General features: G+C 40.8%; 1 protein-coding gene across 2 annotated transcripts in view; it reads right to left on the reverse strand.

Annotated features, from left to right (window-relative positions):
• Positions 1-3,482: 3,482 nt before the first annotated feature.
• LOC106564821 (spastin) overlaps positions 3,483-21,002 on the reverse strand; it is a 62,104-nt gene continuing 44,584 nt past the window's right edge. For both annotated transcript variants that reach the window (XM_014131251.2, XM_014131250.2), the window contains one exon: positions 3,483-3,782. In XM_014131251.2, the coding sequence (XP_013986726.1) occupies positions 3,657-3,782 (126 nt within the window). In that variant the 3' untranslated portion in view covers positions 3,483-3,656. The remainder of the gene's footprint in view (positions 3,783-21,002) is intronic.

Raw genomic sequence — 21,002 nt, forward strand, 5'->3', positions numbered from 1 at the left:
TTAACCACGATAGAGGAATTTGCAGTTCACCTTCAAAATAAAAGTGTGTGTGGGGGGGGGGGGGGGTGTTAAACAGTAAATATGCTGAAAAGGCAGGGCAAACAACGAAACACACACCAAAAAATATATAGAAATAATTGTACTAAACTCCCACACGCACTCCCACACATACAAATCACTTCTTTCACGTCACTTCAGTAAATAATTCCTTTAAAAAAAAAACAGAGGCAATAAATTCTACAGACACTCCAGCTTTACATTTCCAAACTGCTATTGAAGAATCATTAATTTATAGTTGACACATAACTTAAATAGTAATATCGTTCAGCGACGTGTAACGCATTGCTGTGAATGAAGCATTTCTGAATAGGAGGTCCTGTATGTATGCGACATGTATGAGTTCCTTATTCATTTTATTTTTTTAAGACTTTGAGAGCATGGAAACCCAAATCACTCTAAGTCACAATGGCCCTGTAAACACTAACGTTGTACAATACATTTGACACAAGGTTTGTTCATTTCTTTTTACGAGTTTGTCTGCACACCCTTGTTTCACACAATCATGTCAAATCTGTTGTAAGCTACATCAGTTCTACAACCTGAGCATGTACAGGGCGAATGTCTGCAAAATGTTGCCTTGAACAAATAAGCAACGTCCATTTCGATGTCTTCAATAGTCTAATGTACACACAGTCTAACTTTTGCTGCCCCCTCTTGGTTTGGAGTGGGACAACAGCATTACGTTCAACGAGAAGGGCAGGGGTATTCAACTCTTACCCTACAAGGTCCAGAGCCTGCTGGTTTTCTGTTCTACTTGATCATTTAATCGCACACACCTGGTTTCGCAGGTCTAAAATCAGTCCCTGATTATAGGGGAACAATGAAAAAAAGCAGTGGAACTGGTTTCGAGGTCCAGAGTTGAGTTTGAGGGGAATAGGTGATTCACTTCAAACAATGAAGTCCAAATGTAGCAATGAAATATTTGTGTAAACAAGCAACAAATAATGCAGTGGTGCACTGTCAAGCGGAGCAAGCAACTGGTTGCAACACATCTTACACAATAAGTGTTTTTTTTTTTTTTTTTTACTAAAAAGCTAGAATCATTCACAGCAAATCCTTCTACACACAGAAACACATACTTTGTAAAGTGGGAGGGGGTATGCTGTCATATTTTACACAAATGCATTACAAAAGCCCTGATTTATGTTTGACATCGTAAAAGTAGCCTACTGGGCACAGACGTCAATTCAATGCCTATTCCACGCTGGTTCAACGTCATTTCATTGAAATGACGTGGAAACAATGTTGATTCAACCAGTGTGGCCTAGTGGGATGCTACTCAAAACAGTTTAAGCTGGTTTACCCAAAGGACACACAAGACCCCTTTTAAATCAGTTGCAGATAAAGTTAAACTGCATTGGGGATTAATTCAGAATGTTTATGCTGTATCGGAAGTGTGAATCAAGTTTAAATCAACACCCCAATGAGCTGTTTTCACAGACATTGTTCTATATTGATCCCAAACCACACCTGTAACAGTGTTAACATTCTAAGAGAAGCCACATTGTGGTGTCCCTATCTGTCATTGATTGAATTGGAGTCTTGATAGCAAGCATCTTGGCACAGTATTCCAATGCGTCTCAGTCAAAAGGCAGTGTCCATTTTAAAAACCCTCCCTAAAGAATTTTTTTTGCAGTTAGAGTGCAGTATAGCTGCAGTATGTTTTTTTTACTGCAGTAATTTTGCAGAATAACTGCATTCGGCAATTACTTCGTCAAAAATACCAGGCGACTGCAGTTACTGCCCTTTTAATGCAGTTTCAAAACTGCAATATTTTTTTGTAAGGGCTGCTGTCACTAAGGTGAATGGCCAGAGAAAAGGGAAGAAGCACCATTTTGTTTTGAAAACCAAAAAACGAAGGCACAGATCCATGCTACCATGCACACGACTAAGGCCTCTCTTGTTGGAGGGACGTCACACACAAACGTTATGTACAATGGGATCGTTATGTACAGTGCATTCAAAAGTATTCAGAGCTCTTGACTTTTCCCACATTTTGTTAAATTACATCCTTATGCTAAAATACACATTTTTCGTCAATCTACACACACCACATAATGACATAGCGAAATATATATTTTTTTGTGCAAATTTATTCAAAATAAAAAAAAGATATACCTTATTTACATAAGTATTCAGACCCTTTGCTATGAGACTCAAAATTGAGATCAGGTGCATCCTGTTTCCATTGTTCATCCTTGATGTTTCTACAACTTGATTGTGGAGTCCACCTGTGGTAAATTCAATTGATTGGAAATTATGATTTGGCAAGGCACACAGCTACCTGTCTACTGTATATAAGGTCCCACAGTTGACATTGCATGTCAGAGCAAAAACCAAGTCATGACGTCAAAGGAATTGTTCGTAGAGCTCTGAGACAGGATTGTGTCGAGACACAGATCTGTTTAAGGTTACCAACAACAACAAAAAATCTGCAGCATTGAAGCAAGAACAGCAAGAACACAGTGGCCTCCATCATTCTTTAATGGAAAAGGTTTGGAACCACCAAGACTCTTCATAGAGCTGGCTGCCTGGCCAAACTGAGCAATCGGGGGAGAAGGGCCTCGGTCAGGGAGGTGACCAAGAAACCGATGGTCACTCTGACAGAGCTCCAGAGTTCCTCTGTGGAGATGGGAGAACCTTCCAGAAGGAAAACCATCTCTGCAGCACTGAAGCCACTCCTCAGTAAAAGGCACATGACTGCCCGCTTTGAGTTTGCCAAAATATTTTCTGGTCTGATGAAACCTAGATTGAACTGTTTGGCCTGAATGCCAAGCGTCAGGTCTGGAGGAAACCTGGCACCAGACTGGAGTGAAGGTTCACCTTCCAACAGGACAATGACCCTAAGCACACAGCCAAGACAATGCAGGACTGGCTTTGGGACAAGTCTCTGAATGTCCTTGAGTGGCCCAGTCAGAGCCTGGACTTAAACCCTATCAAACATCTCTGGAGAGACCTGAAAATAGCTGTGCAGCGACGCTGCACCTGACAGAGCTTGAGAGGATCTGCAGAGAAGAATTGTAGAAACTAACCCAAATACAGGTGTGCCAAGCTTGTAGCGTCATACCAAAGAAGATCCGAGGCTGTAATCGCTGCCAAAGGTGCTTCAACAAAGGGTCTGAATACTTATGTAAATGTTATATTTTTAATTTATTTTTTATAAATTAGCAAACATTTCTAAAAACCGTTTTTTACTTTGTCATCATGGGGTATTGTGTTTAGATTGATGAGGGAATAATAAATAAAAAAAGCTGTAACGTAACAAAATGTGGAAAAAGCCAAGGGGTCTGAATACTTTCCGAATGCACTGTACATGTGCCTTGTCTCAAGGTACCGTTTTATTAATCATTTCAAATTGAAGGACATTTATATGTATTTTCATAAAATCACTGTGACTATAATAGTTTGGAAGACAACAGCCGTATCATAACACACAATAAATAGTTTATTCGAACAGTCATATGACCATTAGAGTTAAACTTGAATGGGAAGAAGAAAAAAAATCTGTTTAAAACACTTTTCAATCCACTGCCTCAATGGAGGTTCAGGGTTAGGACAGGGTTAGGACAGGGGCTGTGTGTGTGTCCCCTCTCGTTTCATGCACCTGTTGTGTCCCCATAGTCCTTGTTCCAGCGCACATACAGGTCCAGCGTCTGTGGTCCGACACTCTTCTTGATCTTCTTCAGTGACTCCACGAAATCAGAAAACCTGATATTCCTCACCTGCACAAAGGCACAGAACAATACAGTGATGAAGAGTGCAACAACAGCAGGGTGGTTCATTCATTCACAGCAAACGGAAGAAAACAGACAAACTGTGAGGAAACACTTGTCCAATGAGAAGCGTTCGTTTTCTGTAGAAAAAAGTTTTGCAACCATTAAGAGTTCAAAAAAATGTCACCTTTATTTTACCAGGCCGTCAATTAAGAACAAACTCTTATTTACAATGATGGCCTGGCAAGAGGCAAAAGCCTCCTGTGGGGGAGGGGGCGGGGATAAAAAAAAATGGACAACACAAATGGAAGATACTAGGTTGGGACAATATATAAAAACTGGCAGGGTTTATTAAATGTATATATTTAACTTTGTGAATGCTGCACGTTGTGAATGCTAAAAATACTTGAGCTTGCCTGTTGCAATGGAGGTCCTGCATTTGCTACAAATTTCTAAAAAACGTTTTTTTGCTTTGTCATTATGGGGCATTGTGTGTAGATTGATGAGGGGGAAAAAAACGATAAAATCCATTTTAGAATAAGGCTGTAACGTAACAAAATGTGAATGCATTGTATATAAGAATGCAGTTCATCAACTACAGCTCAGCCTTCAACACCATTGTGCCCTACAAGTGTATCAATTTTATTTAACTAGGCAAGTCAGTTAAGAAAAAATTATTATTTACAATGACGGCCTCCCAAAAGGTAAAAGACCTCCTGCGGGGACAGGGGCCTGGGATTAAAATAAATACAATATAAATATAAGACAAAACACATCACAACGAGACAACACAACACTACATAAAGAGAGACCTAAGACAACAACGTAGAAAGGCAGCAACACATGACAACACGGCATGGTAGCAACACAACATAACAATATCATGGTAGCCACACAACATGGTAGCAGCACAAAACATGGTACAAACATTATTTGGCACAGTCAACAGCACAAAGGTCAAGAAGGTAAATACAACAATACATCACACAAAGCAGCCACAACTGTCAGTAAGAGTGCCCATGATTGAGTCTTTGAATGAAGAGATTGAGATAAAACTGTCCAATTTGAGTGTTTGTTGCAGATCGTTCCAGTCGCTAGCTGCAGTGAACTGAAAAGACGAGCGAACCAGGGATGTGTGCGCTTTGGGGACCTTTAACAGAAAGTGACTGGCAGAACGGGTGTTGTATGTGGAGGATGAGGGCTGCAGTAGATGTCTCAGATAGGGGGGAGTGAGGCCTAAGAGGGTTTTATAAATAAGCATAAACCAGTGGGTCTTGCGACAGGTATACAGAGATGACCAGTTTACAGAGGAGTATAGAGTGCAGTGATGTGTCCTATAAGGAGCATTGGTTGCAAATCTGATGGCCGAATGGTAAAGAACATCTAGCCGCTCGAGAGCACCATTACCTGCCGATCTATAAATTATATCTCCGTAATCTAGCATGGGTAGGATGGTCATCTGAATCAGGGTTAGTTTGGCAGCTGGAATGAAAGAGGAGCAATTACGATAGAGGAAACCAAGTCTAGATTTAACTTTAGCCTGTAGCTTTGATATGTGCTGAGAGAAGGACAGTACACCGTCTAGCCATACTCCCAAGTACATGTATGAGGTGACTACCTCAAGCTCTAAAACCCTCAGAGGTAGTAATAACACCTGTGGGGAGAGGGGCATTCTTCTTACCAAACCACATGACCTTTGTTTTGGAGGTGTTCAGAACAAGGTTAAGGGAGAGAAAGCTTGTTGGACACTAAGAAAGCTTTGTTGTAGAGCATTTAACACAAAATCCGGAGGGGCCAGCTCAGTATAAGACTGTATCATCTGCATATAAATGTATGAGAGAGCTTCCTACTGCCTGAGCTTTGTTGTTGATGTAAATTGAGAAGAGCGCGGGGCCTAGGGTTGAGCCTTGGGGTACTCCCTTGGTGACAGGCAGTGGCCGAGACAGCATATTTTCTGACTTTATACACTGCACTATTTGAGAGAAGTAGTTAGCAAACCAGGCCAAAGACACCTCAGAGACACCAATACTCCTTAGCCGGCCCACAAGAATGGAATGGTCTACCATATCAAAAGCTTTGGCCAAGTCAATAAAAATAGCAGCACAATATTGCTTAGAATCAAGGGCAATGGTGACATCATTGAGGACCTTTAAGTTTGCATTGAAACATTGATAACCTGAGCGGAAAACAGATTGCATACCCGAGAGAATACTATAGACATCAAGAAAGCCAGTCAGTTGATTATTGACACGTTTTTCCAACACTTTTGATAAACAAGGCAAAATAGAAATAGGCCTATAACAGTTAGGATCAGCTTGATCTCCCCCTTTAAATAAAGGGTGAACTATGGCTGCCTTCCAAGCAATGGGAATGTCCCCAGAAAGGAGAGAGAGATTAAAAAGGTTGGAGATAAGCTTGGCGATGATAGGGGCAGCAACCTTAAAGAAGAAAGGGTCTAAACCATCTGACCCAGATGTTTTTTTGGGGTCAAGTTTAAGGAGCTCCTTTAGCACCTCGGACTCAGTGACTGCCTGCAGGGAGAAACTTTGTAGCGGGGCAGGGGGGGAAAAAAGGGAGACGCATCGGGGATAGTCGCATTAGAAGGGGTGGGAGACGTTGGAAATGTTGGACGGGCTGAGTCAAATAGGAATCCTGACTTAATGAAGTGGTGATTAAAGAGCTCAGCCATGTGCTTCTTGTCAGTAACAACCACATCATCAATATTAAGGCACATGGCCAGCTGTGAGGAGGAGGGTTTATTCTCCAGGTCTTTAACTATTTTCCAGAACTTCTTGGGGTTAGACCCACAGAGAGAGAACTACTCCTTAAAGTAACTCACTTTGGCCTTTGTGGGAGCAAAACTCATGACTATGATTACATTTCCATTATTTGCAGTATCTGGACTGTCCACTTTGAAGTGCTGAGATAGAATGGCTATATAAGGAATGGAACATATAGGACCAGGGCCCCGCCACCATTATAACCTATACAGCTGTCAGATGTGAGCATTAACTTCTTACGGATTAGTGGGACGCTCCCATTTCGACAATTTCCTGTGAAATTGCAGAGCGCCAAATTCAAATTAAATTACTATAAATAAACTTTCATGAAATCACAAGTGCAATACATCAAAATAAAGCGTAACTTGTTGTTAATCCAGCCGCCGTGTCAGATTTCAAAAAGGCTTTACAGCGAAAGCAAACCATGCGATTATCTGAGGACAGCGCCCAGCACACAAATGCATAATAAATCATTTTCCACCAGGGAGTTGCGACATGAAAGTCAGAAAGAGCGATATAATATATGCCTTACCTTTGAAGATCTTCTGTTGGCACTCCAAAAGGTCCCAGTTACATTACAAATGGTCCTTTTGTTCGATAATGTCCTTCTTTATATCCATAAAAACTAGCTGGCGCGCTTCAGTCAATAATCCACTCGGTTTCCCTCCTTCAAAATGCATACAAAATTAATCCCAAACGTTACCAATAAACTTATCCAAACAAGTCAATCAACGTTTATAATCAAACAATAGGTACCCTAATATGCAAATAAACGATACAATTTAAGACGGAGAATCTCGTTAAAGGAGAAAAATACCAAAGAACGCGCTCTCATTCACGCGCTTGGAAACACTACGGCCAAAATGGGAGCCACCTAGAAAAACAATTTCTGGCTCATTTTTCCAAAAACCATCCTGAAACTCTCTAAAGACTTGACATCTAGTGGAAGCCCTAGGAACTGCAATCGGGCACAATTTCACCCTATTATAAAAGTGCCAGCCATTGAAATCAGTGGTAGGATTAATTTTTTGGGGGGGATGGTTTGTCCTCGGGTTTCGCCTGCCATTTCAGTTCTGTTATACTCACAGACATTATTTTAACAGTTTAGAAACTTGAGTGTTTTCTATCCAAATCTACCAATTATATGCATATGCAAAGACAGAATACTATAATGGCAGGGCTCTGTGATAAGAGAATTCAGCTGTTCCATGGAATTCCTCGGCTCTGTTACTTTGTAATAAAGTCTAACTGAATCTACAAGTTCCGGTATCTGTGCAAATATTTACCAAAATATTTTCAACAATATATTTGGCGAGCTTGCCATTAGTTGAAAAAAGGGACCAGAAGACGGTGACACATCTGTAGCTGGTGACGGGTCTTTTGGGCAAATCTCACAAACAGGTGGCCGTCTGACTATAAATCAGGTGAGCTTTGTTCTTACATATAGTTGTGTTTGTGTGATTTGCTCCAGAGGTCTTGTCTAGCGATAGAAGCACCAAGTAGGTCTCTCCAACTTTTAAACGAACTGAATGATACTGGGAACTTTTAAATTCAGTAACTGCATGCATGCTGAGTAAAATCCTTTGGGGGGTTAAAATAGCCATTTATAGGTATCTGTGTGGGCTGTGTGTATTGGGAGCCGTGTGTGCCTTGTGGGTGTCGGATGCCTCAGACGGGTGGGGCTGTTTGCCCTGGTTGGCTGGTCTACCTAGTCCCATCTGGGGTGCCGGCTGCCTCTGCATATTGTCAACATGAATAGAAACAAAATCCCGCGGCCACCACTTAGCTAAGAATAGCTAAGGTCTGAATGGGTGGGTCACCTGGGTAGGTGTATAGCTTATGATAGAACTTTGACCCGATTTTGCGAGCTCTTATCATAAGAAACAAAATCCCGCGGCTACCGCTTAGCTAAGAATAGCTAAGATCTGAACAGGTGGGTCACTTTACAATACCGCTCCAGAGGGAGGTCAGCTTGGGTGAAGTGTATAGCCTACGATAACGCTTTTACCTAGGGTAGTAAAATACTGTTTAAATAGGTGAATAAATCCTGTATAATAACGTCTCCCGGTGTTGAGGAAGTGTATCTGGGATAGGACTGAATTTGCAGGTCGTTTTAGGAAAAACGTGAATAAGTGTGTGTGAGAGTGAAAGTTGCCTGCCCTTGGAGGAGGGGGATTGCGCGACCTTCTTGTGACACCATTGGAGTGTGGCTTGACGGAGGGGGTGCAGCAGGTCCTCACGGGGAAAGGGAATGCAAATTATATGTGAGTAAGTCATGGAAATGTGTAAAAATAGGAGCTTGATGAAATACTATGTTAAATAATTATACTTACATACATAGGAATTATTAACAAGGGTTAAGTATGTGTGAGGTGAGAGGAGTATAAAGTACAGAGAAACATAGCTATAGTATGCATTTGAAGTAATCCTATACTGTTGAAAGAAAGAACGGCTGTAGACACATAAATATCAGTGCAGCAGTAGGATCCATAGTGACAGCTGTTAGAGGTATTCAGTAACGTGACTAGACAGTGAGAGGAAATAGAGTGCGGTCAAGCACTCCGCAGCTTAACGGGCTTTAGGGAAATATAACCCGGGAGGGTCAGATATAGCCCGGGAAGAACAGGAGTGTATGTCACATTGAGTAAGAGAAAGATTGGTTTTGAATAGGTGAATAGCACAGTAAAAATAGGAAAAAGTGCAGAAACTATAGATAGCTAAACTAGAAGTAAGAATATTAACTAACAATAAAACAGAATAAATAAGGAAGAACAAGCGATAAAATGAGTAGAACACCGGTAGAAATCCTAGGGGCTAGGCAACCCCTATGCAAAGAAGAAATAATAAAGATATCTGTGAAATGGGAGAAACGCACAGTGATGAGGCGCTATACTGGAATATGACATTAAGTCATCTGTATTATCCAGTAATACATTTGCAGACTATAGTATATGCTTTAATATGAGGTATTAAGTGCCGTGACTAATAAATCATTAAGTGGGTAGTCCTACCTTGGAAAATAGTTAATAGAAGGTGTGTAATATAGAAGGGAGGGTCAACGATGAATTATAAAAAAGTTACTAAACCTAAAATGAACTTTAAAAAGTGTTGTAGTTAGTTTATGAACATTGTGGTGGATTGAAACAAACATTTAATGATTGGAGTAAGGACAGTGGAATTATAATTATCATGTTCGGTTTATAAGTAATACTTTTGGCTTGCTGATTTAAAAAGTAACATTGTGAATGCTAATGAAATGTACACTTTCTTTTCCAGATGAAGGGGTTTCATTTTCTCTTGTCGGAATGTCCCTGGAGACTGCGGTACTGGGGAAAGCAGTCAGTGATATTCGGCAGTTTTAAGAGTAAAAGTATCTGGATTAGGCCATAAAACGGAGTTCCGGATAAGTGAGGCCGGTTCATGTGTGTTCTTGACCTACGGTTCACCAGCACGCACACACCATTTACCGGGTATGAATATGTGTTAGTGGTTGATAGAAGAATTTGTATGTTTAAAAGTAATGACTAAGATATTTCACCCTGAAACTGTATAACTGTGTGAAATGTATTAGAATCATAAAACTATAATCTGATGATGTGTGTAGTTTTAGTCAGAATTAGAACCAGGACATTTTGTTCCTTTTTAGCTATGTAAGCAGGGTGCAAGTGTGAAACAAATGATAAGGGGAGCTATCGACAGACAAGTTGTGCTACTGTGTTCCTTACAGGATATTCTGTCCCCACCCGTGGAGTGGAGAAACTGTTAGGCTTGCAGAAAATTATGAAACATGTTGCAGAATATGATAAACAATGTATGTGTGTAGTGGAAAAGCACAGACTGTCTGAGCAAGACGTAGCTTAAGATTTGAACTTGTTTGTGTGTGTGTATAAAAGATTCGCTCTGCACTTGAAGGGCAGAGCGCTCTCTGAATAAAGAATTTATCTATTGCAGGTTGAGACTTTGTCTATTTCTTTGAACTGGAGCTTTACAACCTTCAGGAATTAGACAGAAATATAAAATAGTTCAGTTAGAACATCGAGATAGAAATTCTCGTGACAGTGGTGTGAATACTGTGGGATTTATTTTGGAAGGGGTCTTTTCAATTCAGTTTCAAATTGGGTATGCAGAATGATAGAAATTCATTAGAAATGATCGAAACAGGTGGGCTGAAATTATAAAATGAATGAAAAACACCAGTCTCTATTCAAATTGTACAATTACTTTTAAATTCTACTATTTCTTTAGGAAATTATAAAGAGTTGTAATCTAAGCTGACTAGTTCTTCGAATATGTTTTTATTTTTTATTTAACATGTTGTTTTTGAATCACGTGTTCATAGGGAAAATTACCAGTTCCCTGGGGTTATGGTCTTTGGGTAAATATACAAATGTGCTTTGTTCAGTCTGCAAATAGAAGGGAAATATATGTTAACAAGGGATGACAGTCACTCCAAATGGATTGTGATAGAGTGAAATCATCATTACATATATCTCAAGGCCATCAGACTGTTAAACAGCCATCACTAACATTGAGTGGCTGCTGCCAACATACTGACTCAACTCCACCCACTTTAATAATGGAAAATTGTATGTAATCAATTTATCACTAGCCACTTTATATTATATATTGTTTACTTACACTACATTACTCATCTCTTATGTATATACTGTACGCTATACCATCTACTGCATCTTGCCATCTTGATGTAATGTATCACTAGCCACTTTAAACAATGCCACTTCATATAATGTTTTCATACCCTGCATTACTCATCTCATATGTATATACTGTACTCTATACCATCTACTGCATCTTGCCTATACCGTTCAGCCATCACTCATTTATATATTTTTATGTACATATTCGTATTCATTCCTTTACACTTGTGTGTATAAGGTAGTTGTGAAATTGTTAGGTTATATTACTGCATGGTCGGAACTAGAAGCACAAGCATTTCGCTACACTTGCATTAACACCTGCTAACCATGTGTATGTGACAAATACATTTGATTTGATTTCGACACAAATTTCGCCAGATTGGGATTTATGGAGTGTGGGATTCTAGGAAAGGTTAGGGCGATAACTCTTCCGAGAGGTCGCAGTACACAGTACAATACTGCTAGAATTGACATCTCCATTAAGGATTTAAAATGTTATTGTATTTATAAAGCTTTTATGTAGCTTTTGATTGTTTCCTCGTGTCATATTTTATTTTTATTTGTTTATTTGATTTGTAAAGAATAAAAGAGTTCTCATGGAAGGTGATGTCGAATTGTGCCTTAAGGCATGGTAGGAATAATTTGACCACAAACAGTGTGTGTGAACCTCAAAGCACTCCCTGATCGGCTGGAGAAAAGGCAACAAGGGCGTGCAATACGGCAGTGACTTTTAGCACTTCTGAGTCTATACAGTACCAACAGTCTGGACTAAGTATGCATTGAGTTACTGATCTTTCATTACCAGGCCATTCATGACAGGAAAACAGGGGGGCTGTAAGGAGAAAATATATTACTTGGAGTAAGTTTTATTTTTATATAAAAGTACATTTTAAAAAAGGGATGACGTGTGTTAAATTGAGAAGTTCGAATTTGAGTTATAGTAAGCACTAAGGACTGTTATTCTGAATTTGGGTTGGATAATTGATAAAATGTTTTAGTTCTGATTTGGATATAGAACTGTTTACATTTATTAGGCCTAGGGAAGCTCTGGAAACCTTATCCTTAGACAGGGAGGTTGTTAGAACTTCCAGGATGATAGCGTGGGTTAACAGAGGTTTTTGTTCTTTTGTTATGTCATTAGAATTCTAATGTTAAATTGGATTGATAAATAGAGATGGCTGGATGATATAATTAATTGCATAAAAGTCTGTTTTGCGATAACACCCAAGGATGGAGAAGAAGGAGACGGCATGGAGACCAACATAACATGGGCATAGAACGTAACGGATGGACGTTCCCCCCTCAGTTTTAGTTACATTACGAGTAGTGGGAATTTATTAAAACATGTATTTATTTTAACATTTATTTTTCTCTTTTCTTGTCTGGTCAATTTATTTTTGTTTTGTGTAACATAAGTGTGTTTATTGTTCCTGAGGAGGGACTGTTATAAAATGGACTAAATTGATTTGAGAATGTTTTAGTATGTATATAACTGTGGTAGTAAATTAGGAGTAGTGACTTATGTGTTATGGGTTAGAAGGACTGTGACTGCATTGGGGATCTGAGAGGGCTCAGAAATGAAGGTTATGGTAGTAGAGGGGTGTTGTTTCTAGAGACTATGTATATTATTACAGGAGATAGCTCATCGGAGAGGAAGGACAGCTGGCTGTGTAAAATTAGGGATGTAAAAAAATAGGGACAATTCTAAGTAAATTGAACATGACACATACCTAGACTATGGTGAGAGTAAAAGTGATAGTGGTGGCATTTTCAACACTATGGTAAAAGTTTAAGAAACTTTGACTTAGAGTTTTGTTAGGTTGGATATTCTTCCAACTCATAGGTATTTTTCTTATTTTTTAACAGCAGGAAGACACTTGACAGATTACATGCAGTAGTTATTCTTACGGCAGTTGCTGTAGGGACCATCATTTGGCTATTGTTATGTGTAAATGCATCTGTAGCAGGAGATGAGATGTTTGAGACAGACTGTTTACATAGAGCTGTTATTTAAAATATTACGAATTAGTGATCTTGCCATAAGAAGAAAGTCTGTTGTCAGGAAATGACCCATGTGTTGCAGTGTGTATGTCCTCAGGTGAAAGCAGCACATAAGGAGCCAGAGATAACCAAGGGCATAGGCTGAATTCTGGAGATTGATAGTACATCAAGATACACCAGGCTGGGGGTATACTCCTTACAGCACCTGCAGTGGTAAAGAACGTCATGTCTCTCTTCGGGGGGGGGGATGGATAATTCTCACAAGAAGTAAGGTCCAGATGCATAATGGGTGAGCTTGAAGACACCATGACAGAGAAAGTGGAACCAGAGAGAGAGAGAGAGAGAGAGAGAGAGAGAGAGAGAGACCAGATTCCACTGTAGACATGCAGACGGGTTGAATCTGGGAGCTACTTTAGCATCATAGTTGGGTTAGCTGATTTATTGGTTAATGCATCATATGAATGAGGATGTAATATTAATCAGGGATACGCACTTGCATATCAGGTAACTTGCCTATCAGATGAAATGGAGGAGATGGGGAACAAAGTGAAAATGACATGACTTGGGAAAACCTTTCGGAAGCTGGGGCCGAAAGGGGAAGACTGGGCGAAAGCATGAGGAAGCTTCTTTAGGGCTTTTATTTTTGTGGAGTCCAGCAGAAAAGTATCCTGGAGGCATAGTCAGGTGAAGAGAGAGTGGGAATTGTCATGGTCTCAGACTTTGGTTTTCATGAATATACTTTTGCATAACGTACCACATTGTTATTACTGCTTTGTTTTGTGTTTTTCGTTGCTTTGCAAGTCTGATGCTATAACTCTTAGGAATCAGAAGGAGAAAGTGGAGAAACTAAAAGCAGCTCAGCTGAAGTGAAAGAAGTCACCAGCTTCAGCTGGAATGTAATTCTGTTGTGTGATGAGAGGTGGACATAAGATGGTGTATGGCGTAGTCATAGAACAGAGGCCATAAGCCTCAGTTTGAAAACCTCACGGAAAGAAGGAAAAAACCTGAACCAGGACCAGAGGTTCCACGTCCGGTGATCCCAGGGAACCAGGACTACATCCAAGTGTTCTGGAGGAAGTGGAACTAGCCAAGGCGAGAGGGTCCCTACGAAGTGGTCCTAGCAACACCAACAGTCGTCCAGGTAGAAGGAAGAATGACGTGGTACCATCTAAACTACTGTTTCAGAGTTCCGGAGGGGATTGGTGAGCAACCATAGGGCCATGAGGAAGCAGAGGATGCTGATATACCAAGCGGGTGTCCGAAGGGAACGGGAGCAGAGGAGGTCGAGTCGACGTGCCAGGCAGGAGCCAGGAAGAAGCTGAAGGAGAGGCGGATCAAGGAGCAACTTCCAACAGCCACTCTCTCCTGAATATCCAGAGAGTCCAGGGATGGGGAGGAGTGACATGTTGCTCCTGATGACATACCTACTCTGGCAGATACCCCTGACAGAGGCGCTGTCCGAGGGGACGGCGAAACAACGACAGGAGAATGGGAAGGAGACTTTCTTACCAACAACTTCTCTGCCCTCACATGGTCTTTCTAACAGAAAGTGAAAACCAGGACAGATGAAGAATGGTAGAATGGCCTTGACAGCAACAAACCTAGAAGAAATTGTAAAATCACCTCCCACTAGAGACTAGTACACCAACTAAGACAATGCAAAACCACAAGGAAGTGGGTTGATGCAGAAAATCTGGACATCTGTTACCAACTGGGGTAGCCACAATGAAGAAATTACCCCAGAATCAAACATCTTGAAAAGCAATAACAAATGGCTGGTATAAGTGGGCTCAGTATACAGCAACCAGACATGGGATGGACAATTGTATATTGTGTAGCAAATCCCCTTTGGAAGATCTGTTAATTGTACCTGAACCTGCATCATTTAATGAATGTGCTAAATGTAAAAATGTTCACTGTACTCAGAGAAAATACTACATTCCTTTGTGTAACGTAGAATGCAGGTTGGCATTAGGTAGCACTAAAGGCAGGAGTATATTAAACAGAACTATGTTGGGAGAACATGAATGTGCAGCATATGACATACGAACTGAATTAAATGGTCCTCATAATGACAGGTTTACTATTGTAAAAGGAAAATATGAATGTTTCTACAGCTATGAAGATACTGGGATAGATGTGGGAAACACTACAGTTGATTGTAAACAATTTGGGTTTTTAGAAACTGCAGGAGTTCGTACATTTGATGATAAAGGAATGATTGTGAATCGCAAAGGTAAATGTGGTAATATAACTCAAGTAACACCATCTCTTACGATGTTAAAGAATCAGGATAGAGGTATAACTGTTTGTTCTGCCCACACATCCAGAAACAAACTCTTGAATGTTTTACCAGAAGACTGGACAGGTCTCTGTGCTTAAGTTAGAGCGATACAACAGGTGTCTATCATGAAATCACAGCAGGATGAGTCTGTGAAGCATAGAGTAAGGAGAGCCTACGAATCAGATCCAAAAGTATACCTAGATGCAATGGGACAGCCGAGAAGAGTTCCTGATGAATACAAAGCAAGAAATTAGGTTAAATCAGGGTTTGAATCAATATTTCTTTGAATAACACCTAATAAAAACTTAGAATGGATCAATTATATCTACTATAATCAACAGAGATTCATTAACTATACTGACTCTGCATTAACAGCCTTAGGAGAACAGGTACAGGCAACCAGCAAAGTGACATGGCAGAATAGACAGGCTTTAAAAATGGCCTTTTAGCTGAGAAGGGTGGTGTCTGTGTGATGTTTGGAGATGAATGTTGTACTTTTATTCCCAATAACACTGCACCAGATGGATCTTTTTCTTTTGCTATGACCAAACTGGGGGGATTGCGACAAGAGGTTAAGGACAATGCAGGATTTGATACCCATGCTTGGGACTGGTTGGACTTCGCTTCAGGTAAATGGGGTGCAATGTTTACTAAAATGGCTATCGTGGTAGGCCTTGAACTTGTGACAATGTGAATTGTTTTCTGTTGTGTCCTACCTCTGTTGAAATCTCTGTTGGTCCAAACTACGGTTAAACAGATGGCGATAGGTCAATACTGCCCTCCAGTGGTTAACCCGGTACCTTGGGCTCCTGGCCATATACAAATAGACATGGTGTAGCTTGTAATGCTCTTGGAGGACCACTTGACTGTCCTTTTGGTAACCCAAGTTGTCTCTATGGGGTTACTCCAGGAGGAGGATATGCTTGCCATGATTATAGTGATCAAGGTTTTCCTGTTTTCAGGAAAGCACCTGACTCTAATGACTTGGAAATTGCGCATGTACCCAAACCTTGTCGTAAAGTTAAAGTCGCAAGTGGTGTACTAAGGATGAGAGAGATGGACATGGTCATTACCCAGAACCATTTTCCTGTGCAATGTGCCAAAGAGGAGAATGACCTATATGTAAGGATGAGGAATGTGCTTGATTGTAAATAGGATTGGCACAATATATCTCACCTCGTAATAACTTACTATGGAGTGTATTTTCTATTTACTTTCTACATTTGATAATGGATAAATGAAGTTAGAACTTCTACATTTTGTTTACTTAAACTTGTAGGGAACATAGGGGATTCCGGTTCCAAGTGTCCACGGACCATGTCCTTAATCTTCTAACAGGTGTTTCATTTGTTACATCACTGTTTGTTAGAGAGGTGTCTGAGGGAGGATATTGTTTAAGTGTCTTATTTAGAATGACTTAAGGGGTTTTATTATTTACTTTATTATTCACACCATTTTGCTTATTTTTATTATTGTTTTATTATTTTTCATATATTTTACATAACTGAGATACCCTCAGGCAAGGCTATGTACTACATTCTCATGCTTTTACATAGTATTTTAAGTTTGCTTTTACTTTGTATTTGAATATTGTTACGGATACAGGTATCCTGTGTGTGTGTGTATCCTGTATGTGTGTTTCTTGTCTCTCCTTCTCCCCTCACAGGTGACAATCATCACTCCCCAATCAGTCATCAATCAGTCCCCAATCAGAAGACACCTGTTCCTTTTCCCTCAACCTATCACAGTCCCTTTCCCTTGGTTTAAAAACCCAGTCAGTTGTTTTCTCCCCAGATCAATCTTTGTGTTCATTCTCTCAATCACGCTTGTGTCCAATCTCTATCTCCCTGTGTCTCTCTCTATCTATCTCTGTATTGATCTCTTTTGTTTTTGCAACTACATGTCACATTTGTCCGGTAATCCTGTGAGTATTGTTTTGTTGTTTGACTGTTTGGTGGGAAAAGGGGGTACCAAGACAAGTCGCCCATGGGCATACATTACCCGTAGGAATACTGTGTCTAAGTACCCTAGTTAGAACTGGGCGGACCACCCTCTGTATTTTTGGTTAGTTAGCTAGCTGTTACTGAGGTAGGCTAGTCTAGTTTAGGGGTGTTTTTGGATTATTGTTTCTTTGCTTGAGTCCAGCTCAGCCCCTTTTCTCACACCCCTTTACCGTGTGTTTAAAATAAACCTTTTGAGTTTGACGGTAGATTTCAGTTGTCTATGGTTTTTGTTCTCACTGTTACTTTTCACTATTATAATTTGCATGATTTATGTTACGGGTCTCAGTTCCATCTCCCCTAGACTGCAGGGCCAAAGGGATTCGTAACAAATATATTGGATCTTGTACTCCTTTCCATTGTATATGTTTGGTCCGGTCTTTTCTTTGAGTTTGTGGAAGTCCCAATTGTTAGGATGGATAGGGGGAAGTTTGCCTCCAGTGCTTGATGATTGATGCTCCCTTTTCTTGGATTTATTTGTGTGATTTTTGGTGTGGGACTTGGTACGTCCCAAAGGGGGGTTTATGTGGGAGCAAAACTCATGACTATGATTCCGTTTCCATTATTTGCAGTATCTGGACTGTCCACTTTGAAGTGCTGAGACAGAATGGCTATATAAGGAATGGAACATATAGGACCAGGGCCCCGCCACCATTATAACCTATACAGCTGTCAGATGTGGGCATTAACAAGCAAGAACTGAGATGGAAAAACAATGGTGGCAAAAGGTCAAGGGGAGTTATTTTCATATAGACGGAGGGGACTCTGTACATTATGCAAAGACAGAATACTATAATGGCAGGGCTCTGTGATAAGAGAATTCAGCTGTTCCATGGAATTCCTCGGCTCTGTTACTTTGTAATAAAGTCTAACTGAATCTACAAGTTCCAGTATCTGTGCAAATATTTACCAAAATATTTTCCACAACACCTTCCGGATAGCCTGAGTGCACTTATTTCTCATTTGCCTGAACGATAGCCAGTCAGCTTGAGTGTGCCGAGCCTTTCGCCAAATGCAATACTTGAGGTTGAGTAACTCTGCAAGATCACAGTCGAACCAGGGGCTGAACCTGTTTTTAATTCTCATTTTCTTTATGGGGGCGTGTTTGTTAACAATATCACTGAAAATATCAAAAAAGAAGGTCCAAGCGTCTTCGATAGAGGGTATCAAGCTGATTCTATACCATTTTACAGAGGCCAGTTCATGAAGGAAGGCTTGCTCATTAAAGTGTTTTAGCAAGCGTCTATGACAAATCAGCACAGGTCGTTTCACTGAGCAGCCATTACGAACACAGGCTGTCAAACAGTGATCACTAAGGTCATTACAGAAAACACGAGACTGATACCTATCAGGATTATTTGTGAGGATAACTTCAAGGAGTAGCCTTTTCTGGGTGTTCGGAGTCATACCTTGTGGGATTGGTGATAATCTGAGAAAGATTTAGGGAGTCCCATTGCTTTAGGACTTGGTCAGGTGGTTTAAGCATGTCCCAGTTTAGGTCACCTAGCAGGACAAATTCAGACTTAGTGTAAGGGGCCAGGAGAGAGCTTAGGGCAGGTAGGGTACAGGCCGGTGCTGATGGAGGACGATAGCACCCAGCAACAGTTAACAAAGAGCTATTTGAAAGTTTAATGCTTAAAACCAGCAAATCAAATTGTTTGGGGACAGACTTTGAGGAGACAACCGACCACTGAAGGTGATCCTTGGTAAAGATTGCCACTCCCCCACCTTTGGAAGATCTGTCTTGCCGAAAAAGGTTATAACCAGAAAGGTTAACATCAGTATTCGAAACACTCTTTCTTAACCACGTCTCAGTAATGATCAACACATCTGGATTGGAGCTGTGAACCCACACTTTCAATTGATCCATTTTAGATAATAAGCTTCTAGTGTTAACGTGCAGAAAACCCAGGCTTTTACGAGAACAGAAATCAGTGAAGCAGATATCAGACCACAAGTCAGAATTGGGGCCAGTTACAGTAGATGGGCCAGGGTGTACATGCACATTTCCAGGTATCATCAACAGTAATACAATCAAGGCATGGCATAGGACAGGGAGAGCTCTGCAGTGCTGATTTATGACATCTGAATGTGCATCAGATGGCAACAAGATCATATTGTACAGCAATTTCATCAGGTAACATGAATACAACGCTGGCGAGAGGTGGTTAGAATAGGATGGGAGGCCAAAAGTCTGTGTAACCAATAGAGAGTCAGAGTCCCGAGTGTGGGAACAAACAATCTGTCCCACGGTTGGGTAAAGAAAGTTTGTAGTCAACAAAGCATGCAGGAGTCATGAGGCAAATAGCAAAATGCACAGTAAAAAAATAAAATCTAGAATGACTTGGGGCTAGCCATTGTAAGTTCAGAGTCACTCGCCCCAACAGTGCGTTGTGTGCTGGAGGCGAGCCAAAGCTCGGGAGAGAGGGGGGAGTGTGGTGGAGGTACCTGTACCAGACGGGGAGAAAGGCCAGGGCAGACGGTGAACAGATCGCCAGGTGGAATCCAAGCAGCAGTGCAGCAGGCCCATCAATAAGCTCAGGGCCCTGGGTCTGAACCCCTCCATGTACAACTCGGTCCTGGACTTCCTCACGGGTCGACCCCAAGTGGTCAAGGTAGGCAACAACACCCCCACCACGCTGACCCTCAATACGGGGCCCCACAGGGGTGCATGCTCAGGCCCCTCCTATATTCCCTGTTCAAGTATGACTGCGTGGCCAGGGACGTCTCCAACTCAATCATCAAGTTTGCTGATGACATAACAGTGGTAGGTCTGATTACCAACAATGACGAGACAGCCTACAGGGAGGAGGTGAGTGCCTTGGCGGAGTGGTGCCAGGAAAATAACCTCTCCCTCAACGTCAACAAAATGAAGGAGCTGATCGTGGACTACAGGAGACAGCAGAGAACACGCCCCCATCCACATCGACGGGGCCGCAGTGGAGAGGGTCAAAAGCTTCAAGTTCCTCAGCGTGCACATCACTGACGATCTGAAATGTTCCATTCACACAGACAGTGTGGTGAAGAAGGCACAACAGTGTCTCTTCAACCTCAGGAGGCTGAAGAAATGTGCCTTTTTATTGTATCTTTATTCGTTTTTCCTGTGAAGCACATTGCGTTGCATTCCATGTCTGAAATGTGCTGTATAAATAAAGCTTGATTTGATTTGATAGTGTTTTACCCACTTTATTTGTATATACTGTATTTTAGTCATGGTTCATCCTATATAGTGTAACTACTGCTATACACACACATTTTATATTCACATACTGTCCATACACACCATTCACATACATATATATTGATTATATTCCGGACTCAGGTTCTGAAGCTAATTTCCTAAAATACTATCCATTTTGCCATGGGGTTTTGTACTGTGTATTTATATAGTGTATTCACATTGGATTTTAGTTACACTGTTTATACACACTGCATATTTATTTACATACTGGATTCTTGACATAGCTCACTCTAATACAGCAGTTCCCAAACTAGGGGTCGCAACC

Source organism: Salmo salar, chromosome ssa12 (assembly GCF_905237065.1).
Source record: "Salmo salar chromosome ssa12, Ssal_v3.1, whole genome shotgun sequence".
NCBI lineage: Eukaryota > Metazoa > Chordata > Actinopteri > Salmoniformes > Salmonidae > Salmo > Salmo salar.